The sequence below is a fragment of the Hordeum vulgare genome, chromosome 4H (assembly GCF_904849725.1).
Source record: "Hordeum vulgare subsp. vulgare chromosome 4H, MorexV3_pseudomolecules_assembly, whole genome shotgun sequence".
NCBI classification, from domain to species: domain Eukaryota; kingdom Viridiplantae; phylum Streptophyta; class Magnoliopsida; order Poales; family Poaceae; genus Hordeum; species Hordeum vulgare.
The window spans coordinates 384275778-384284194 of NC_058521.1; the positions used below are offsets into that span (position 1 = coordinate 384275778).

An 8417-nucleotide genomic window follows, 5' to 3' on the forward strand; every position below is an offset into this window, starting at 1 on the left:
GGAATACTAAGTTCCATATTCCTAACAATGGCCATGCCAAAGTCTTAGGGTTGAGAAGGGCATTTTAGACAATTGCCAGAATTTTGGGGTTTTAGCCCTTAAGGAAAACATGGGGGAGGGGGGATTAATCCTCATTTTCGGACTAGAATGAATGAAAAAGGATGCTTATGAGATGCTCATGCTGCACAATCATTTCCTAATAAAATGTGTTGCTCCTGGACTGTTACAACTTGCATGTGTACTCTTTCCTGTCTATCTCAGTGAAGATGTATGTCACAAAAGCGATTAGTGATAGCTCTCGTAGTAGTTTCTTATTTTGTTGAGATCCATTTCTTACTTGTGCAAGAAAGGTGAAGTAGTATGTCACAAAAGCGATTAGTGATAGCTCTCGTAGTAGTTTCTTATTTTGTTGAGATCCATTTCTTACTTGTGCAAGAAAGGTGAAGTAGTAAAAATTATATACCATCTGATGTATATTAACTTATATATTTTTTTAATTAAAACTTCAGATAAGGTGAGATGGCCTGTTCTTGTACTGGCTATTCTGGCTTCAGTTGTTGGAAGCCAAGCAATCATCAGCGGAACATTCTCAATAATCAATCAGAGTCAGTCCCTAAGCTGCTTCCCTAGGGTAAAAGTTGTACACACATCTGAGAAAATTCATGGCCAGATATACATCCCTGAGATCAACTGGCTACTCATGATCCTCTGCATTGCTGTGACTGTTGGATTTAGAGACACTAAGCACATGGGAAACGCATCCGGTAAGATAAACTAACTAGTCTTGCCAATGCAATCTGATTTGTATTTCTTGATTCATGCATGTATGTTGCTTTAAAAATGGCATAGTTGGTTTCTGAATTTTGTGGTGTTGTGCAGGACTAGCAGTGATCACTGTGATGCTGGTTACCACATTCCTGACATCCCTTGTGATCATGGTGTGCTGGCACAAGCCACCCCTGCTTGCCCTGGGCTTCCTCCTCTTCTTCGGTTCCGTCGAGGCGCTCTACTTCTCGGCGTCACTCATCAAGTTTCTGGAGGGTGCATGGCTCCCGATACTCCTGGCCCTCATTCTCATGGCCGTCATGCTTGTGTGGCACATCACGACCATCAAGAAGTACGAGTTTGACCTGCAGAACAAGGTGACCCTGGAGTGGCTTCTCGCCCTGGGTGACAAGCTCGGCATGGTCCGTGTGCCGGGTATTGGTCTCGTCTACACCGACCTTACGTCGGGCGTCCCCGCCAACTTCTCCCGCTTCGTCACCAACCTCCCGGCGTTCCATAAGGTCTTGGTCTTCGTGTGCGTCAAGTCAGTCCCGGTGCCGTATGTGTTCCCTGCCGAGCGGTACCTCGTCGGCCGAGTTGGTCCGCCGGGCCACCGGTCGTATCGGTGCATTGTGCGGTATGGCTACCGTGATGTTCACCAGGACGTGGACTCGTTCGAGACGGAGCTGATCGAGAGCCTGGCCATGTTCATCAAGCTCAACGCCTCGTACCGGTGCAGCGAGGTCAGCGAGGGCGAGCAGCTGGAGGAGTGGGAGCCGGGGCTGACCGTGATCGGAAGCAACACGCTCCGAGATCACGCGAGCTACGACTTGCAGGACAGTGTCCAGCACTCGGCCGCGTCCGTCGAGATGCGCCCTGCCGCCACCAGCCCTGGTGGCACGGGTTTGGAGCTCGCAGCCGAGTCCAACTCGCCCAAGCAGGTGAGGTTCTTCATAGATAACCTGGTGGTGAGCCCGGAGGCGGACAAGCAGGTGGCGGAGGAGCTGGAGGCGCTGGCGGCGGCGAGGGAGGCCGGCACCGCCTTCATCTTGGGGCACTCACACGTGCAGTCCAAGCCTGGTTCGTCGGTGCTGAAGAAGCTGACGGTGGTCGGGTACAACTTCCTGCGGCGCAACTGCCGTGGCCCGGACGTTGCGCTGCGGGTGCCGCCGGCATCGCTCCTGGAGGTCGGCATGGTCTATGTTCTATGAAACTTCTTCGTTTTGCCATGTGTTTATGATGATAGGGTGAGAGTTTCCTGTGTCATAAATCTGCCCATCGACCTGTCCTGCTTGCTATGTATTACTAGTAGGTAACTAAACTTGTCAGTGATGTTGTAATGCCCCCTCGATTATTTTGCATCCGGCTGTATAGTTTACAACAAGTATAGTTTACAACGTCACATTGTTGCCCCTGCTGCTCATACACATTTGGTGTTCTGTCACTTAGGTGCAAAACTACAGAGCACATGTTCTATTTTGTTCTGGACTAGTAAGGCTGCGTTTGATAGCAAAGTATTATATAAATCAAAGTATCAAAACTGCAGTAATTTTGTCTGCAGGTATGAGATACCATGGTTTTATCACAATACAGTATTTTAAAGTATTCAGAATACGTAGAACCTGTTTAGTTGTTGCCGCACAACGCTGTAAATTTTGTTGGCTGGCCGTTAGCAGTGCAAGCACGCAATATTAAATTATGCTCACACTTTGGGATGCACTGCTGCGTGGCAAACAACTACTAGTACGAAAATCCAACTAGTAAGGGACAAAATCATTGTTTTGACCTTATTAGTTAACATGAGCATAAAATAAATCCGTTTAAAAACAATTTCATGATCTAACCCTTTTTGAAAAGTCATAATCCGCGACGTTGCTGCTCAACTAAGAAACGGCGAACGAGTTCGCGTTGCTGCCCAGACCGAAAAGCCCAAACGCCACTTGCGTTGGTGCCCAAGCCTAAACGCCGCTGTAGCCGACGTTGCTGCACAAGGGCAAAACGCCACACTTGTGGGCCTTTCTCGCTGCCATCGTCTTCGTCGAACCACCAACACCACACAGTAACCTGCAAACGATTCGCATTGCGCGGCCAGGCCAACTTCTGACCACCCTGGTTGGATTTTTCTGTCAGGCGGCACTGGCGCCGTTGCTGTCGAGCGGCAAGACGACGAGCAGCGACGGCATGTGGGCGAAGCTGAAGCAGTGCGCGCAGCAGATCAATTTGACCCGTGGGTGAGCTTTTGTTGTTACTGTAGCATGAAAATTTTGATTATTAAAGGCTCCTTGCACGGCGCATGAATTGATTCAAGCATGCATGCATGCGCCTGGGCACGGGCTCTCGTCGTGTGCCTGTACGAACGACCCACCCACCAGCCAGCTTGGTGAGATGAAGATGCTTGAGACCGTGACGCCATGAACGCAAGCTCCAACAGTGCACTGGCGCTGATGATGACTGAACACAGCGCTGACACAGTCCAGCATTGATAAACGTTCAACCGGAGCAGCCCAGAACAGTTTCCATATAGGCAGAAACGCCAAGGGCCTTGGCGTTTGTATATGCAGAGGCAACACAATTTAACTAGGCGTTTCCATATGAAGCAGCAACCCGGTTTAGATCGGTGCTTCTATGTTGTACAGAAACATCACGGACTGTGGCGTTGCGAAAATGGTTAGATCGTAAAATACTTTCATGTTGAGTTTATTTTATGCTATTCTTTGCTGATAAGGTTAAAACCGTAAAAATACCTAGTCAGAAAGAGCTTTACATTCACGCGCTGATAGTAGCTAGCTGGCCCGTCGCCTGACAGAGACCAGACAATGGCAGCGATGGGACGGCATGTACCAGGATCCTTTGTAAGGACATGACTTGTAGCTAGCCGGCCGATTGAATACAACTACCTCTAAACCATAATATTTGTTGTTCGAAAGAATTAATTAAATTTTTCATAACAACAAGTATTTAAAAACAGAACGACTACTTCTCGTGTGTTTTTTCAGCTAGCTAGTTGATTATTTTTTATTATATCCATGCATGCACGCGATTGCTTGCTGCTCTGTTTTTTTTAAAGCAGTCTTGTTTTTTATACACCGAAAATACCACAATTTTCCAATATTGCAGTATTAAAATCACTGTTTCTAGGGCAATCAAAAATTTGTTGCAAATAAAACTATGTTAATCTCAAAAAATGTAGTATTTGTAAAATACTAAGAAAACAATTTGCTATCAAACAGGGCCTTGCACGCACGTATAACCCTATACAAAAAAATTCGTGCAACTATATAAACATTCCATAAAATAACTATTACATTAAAGTTTTCATAGGAGCTATTGGAGTTGCTCTTATACCATATTAATGATGCGTTTATGAAGACTTTGACATTATCAAATGGAGTCCAAAAGAATTGGATTGACAAACCAAACATCAAGTATAAAATGTCAAATGCATACAAATATTGAGCTCCCATAAATGTGAACAACATGTTTTGGATAACTGGAAATCAGTGCTACACAGTTATAAAATTAACTCATGAGCCAACGAAATAATTGACAGGGTAACCTAGACAACCAAGCACACAACATGGAAGACGCGGGGCATGGAGCACACCGGACACATGGAGTGGCATTAGAAGATTGACCAATATTTGGCAAAATCAAAAGCTGCCGACATTTGGCAACCTTTTATGAGATTGGCAACGAAAATTGGTATGTAACCAATCTCTAACCAACATTTGGCCGTTCTCGAAAATTGGCATGCCAACTTTTGGCCTCAAGCCAAAACATGCTACAACCAAGCCATGTGTTATTTTATTAAATCATGTAAATTAAGGAAAACAAAATGCTCCAGAACAGAAGTGGTTAAAGATTGGACAGTTGATTGTGTGGGGTTACATCTAGCATTACATCTAATGCCATATCACTACAATCAACCCAATCATTGGCTTCATCAATAAGTTCTTGGCCCATTGTGATGCCACTTAAAAAATTGATGCACTCAGGCAGATGCATGATAATTGTACTGCGAGCTTCTATATTAAATTATCACCTGTTAGAATATATAACTGCATTGTATTTGTATAGATATACGGTTGTATATGTGTAGTCCTTGTATAGGTGTTCCAATATTGTATGAAAAGGACTCTGCCTTGTAATCTCTATATAATGATCAATACAAGGCACCACAACGTGTGGTTTCCCTAATCTTACATGGTATTAGAATCAAAACGCCACCGTCGTATCTTGGCTCTATGGATGTGTCTCGCTCAACATCCTCGACGACGTCATGACTCCTCATGACGATCCTCTCGACGTCACGCTCTGGAACAGCATCAACGGCCTCTCCAACGACCACAAGATCAATCGCCAGCTCCACCTTACAACCGAGCTCGGTGATGTGAAGATGGGCGACATGAGCATGCCCGACTATCTTCAGAAGGTCAAGTCTCTCTCCGATGGACTTGCGGATCTTGGCTCCCTGTTGAGGACGCCGAGATGGTGATCCACTGCCTCAACGGCCTCTTCGAGCAATACGAGTCCGCCGCCGAGTTGATCTCCCTCATGACAGTGGTATCCTTCGCGTAGTGTCGCTCCTTGCTCACGCTCGAGGATATGAAGCGCAAAAATCGTCGCGCCCGTACCACGAACACGACCCTCTTCACAAATGCTGGCAACCTTGGCAAGGGCTCTGTCAAAGGCAATAATAAGAAGAAGGGCGCCGCTACTGAAGCCGCCAAGGAGGTCGCTCCCGACTCGGCGCCTGCGACGCCGCCAGCCGCCCGTTCTCCTTGGCCTTCCCTGCAGCACCCCTGGAACGACACCATCCAGATGCGGCCCTATGGTCAGGGGGGCCGCTCGGCCGGGCACCGCCCGCCTATCCCCCGCCTCCTAGCTACCTGCCGAGGCACAACCTGTCGCCGCATGCGTTCTACGCCCAGAGCCCGTACGTTGTCGCCCCCGTCCCCTACGGCTACGCGCCTGCGCAGCCCAGCTACGGGCTCGGTGCCCCGGCTCCATTATTCCCCGCATCGTCAACGGCCTCGTGGGACTATGCTGCACTGATGCACTAGTTCCAGACCATGGGACTGCAAGCACCAAGGGAGTGGGTGATGGACACCGGCATCTCCTCCCACTTTGCGTCCGATCCCGGTATGCTCACCTCCGTGTCTCCCCCATCCACCTCTCGTCGTGCTGTCATTGTCGGTAACGGTTCCACTCTTCCGATCAGCAGTACCGGGCATGCACATCTTCCTATTACACCTCTTCTCGTCCTCTTTGCCTTTGTAATGTCTTAGTGGCTCCTAACATAGTTAAAAACCTTTTGTCCTTTCGTCAATTCACCATTGATAATCATGTCTCTGTCGAATTTGACCCTCTTGGTTTTTCTGTGAAGGATCTTCTAACCAGGATCGAGATTCTCAGATGCAATAGCTTCGGATCTATCTACTCCATCCGTCCTTCATCCACCAGTCGACCATACGCCTTCCTCGTCGTCGATCCAGGACTCTGGCACCGTCGGCTTGGACATCCTGGGCAGTCCATCATGCAGTCATTAGCTCGTTCCTCCATCATCCCTAGGGAAAAGAATAAAAGTAGCTTCTGTCATGCGTGTCAGTTAGGTCGTCATGTTCGTCTTCCTTTTTCTGCCACCAATCGTGTAACCACTTGTCTGTTTCACTTGTGATTTGTGGACATCTCTTGTTGAGAGTATTTTTGGCTTTAAGTATTATCTCGTTTGTCTCGATGATTTTACTCAGTATGTGTGGGTCTATCATCTACGGTCTAAGTCAGAAGCTTTCTCACACTTGTCCTACCTTCATGCTTTAGCACTCACCCAGTTTCGTGCATGCTTGCAGGCTATTCAGTGTGATAATGGTCGCGAGTTCGATAATTCCCTCCTCCATTCGTTTGCCCAGCACCATGGAATTGCACTCCGTGTTTCATGTCCATATACTTCGCAACAGAATGGTAAAGCTGAACATATTATTCGTACTCTTAATGACATTACTCGCACACTTCTCATCCAGGCAAGCATGTCGCCTCACTTCTAGGTCAAGGCTCTTCACACAGCCGTTATGTTGCATAATCGGCTTCCTTCTAAGTCAATCTCGGATTGTGTTCCCTTTTGTGCTCTACTTGGCGTAGATCCTGCATATGTTGGTCTTAGGGTTTTAGGATGTCTATGTTACCCCAACGCCACCGCTGTTGCACCACACAAGCTTGTGCCTTGCTCCGTGCCCTGTGTGTTCCTCAGGTATCCGTCTCAGCATCATGGTTATCGTTGCCTTGATCGCTCCACCCAAAAGATCATCATCTCCCACCATGTCGTGTTCGATGAGTCCAGCTTTCCCTTTCCCTCCACTTCGTCTTTGTCATCTCCTACTCCTTCCTTGCACACTTATGATTTCTTGCAGGATACCGAGCATCCGATTTCTCGATGCCGTTCATCGTGCCAGGCCCGGTACCATCGGCCTCAGGATCCACCGCGGCACCATCGACACCGCCACGGTCGCCGCCCCCGGCCTCGCCATGGTTGCTGTCGCCACCTACCGCGACACCACCGTCGCCTGATGCAGCTGCTCCTATGGGGGGGGGGGGCTGATGCAGCAGCTCCTACGGTGCGCCCTCACGGGGCCCGTGATACAGCAGGTCCTGCTACGCGCCCTGCACCTCCTGCCGCGACTTCGTCTTCGGCCACACCGTCGCCATCGACTGCTGGGGGCCCTGACAGGGGCCTTTCTCCTGCTGTCGCGGTCCCGCCGTCAACTCATCAGCGGAACCCACCACCACCACCATCTCACATCATGACTACTCGTGCTAAATGGGGAATTGTGAAGCCTAAGGCGATTTTTTATCTTCATGTTGAAGGTTTATCTCCAATACCGAAGACCTATCGTGGTGCTCTCAAGGATCCAAACTAGCATTCCGCCATGGTTGAGGAGTATGGTGCTCTTCTCTCCAACAACACTTGGGACCTCGCTGATCCACCTCGCAATGCTAACATTGTTACTTGCAAGTGGATCTTCTGTCACAAGATGAAGTCTGATGGTTCTTTGGAACAATACAAAGCTCGTTGGGTACTCTGTGGCTTTTCTCAGCGTGAACGTATTGATTTTGATGAAACCTTCAGCCCTGTCGTCAAACCAGCCACTATTTGCACAATGCTCTCTCATGCGCTCTCTAGTGACTGGCCCATTCATCAGCTTGACGTCAAGAATGCATTCCTCAACGGCACCCTCATCGAGATTGTTTATGTTCGTCATCCTTCTGGGTTTACTGATCCTAATTTCCCTGATAAGGCCCATCGTCTCAACAAATCACTATATGGTTTGAAGGAGGTGCCTCGAGCATGGTTTCAACGATTTGCCTCGTTCATTGCATCAGTTGGTTTTATTGGCTCCAGGTCCAACAACTCGTTGTATCGGTGTGGCGCTGACATGGCCTACCTCCTGCTCTATGTGGATGACATTATCCTGACTGCGTCTTCCTCGACATTGTTGCACAGTTTGATTGCTTCTCTTCGTATCGAGTTCAGTATGACAGACTTGGGTGATCTTCATTACTTTCTGGGAATCTCTATCACACGCAGCAATGATAGTCTGTTCCTCTCACAGGAAAAGTATCCATTGGATCTTCTTCACAAAGCTGGTATGTTGCAG

General features: G+C 48.2%; 1 protein-coding gene across 1 annotated transcript in view; it reads left to right on the forward strand.

Moving 5' to 3' along the window:
* LOC123448676 (putative potassium transporter 8) overlaps positions 1–2332 on the forward strand; it is a 28925-nt gene extending 26593 nt beyond the window's left edge. Inside the window, exons 9-10 of the mRNA XM_045125644.1 lie at positions 510–764; positions 880–2332. Of these exons, the coding sequence (XP_044981579.1) occupies positions 510–764; positions 880–1976 (1352 nt within the window). The 3' untranslated portion in view covers positions 1977–2332. The remainder of the gene's footprint in view (positions 1–509; positions 765–879) is intronic.
* The last annotated feature ends 6085 nt before the right edge of the window (positions 2333–8417 follow it).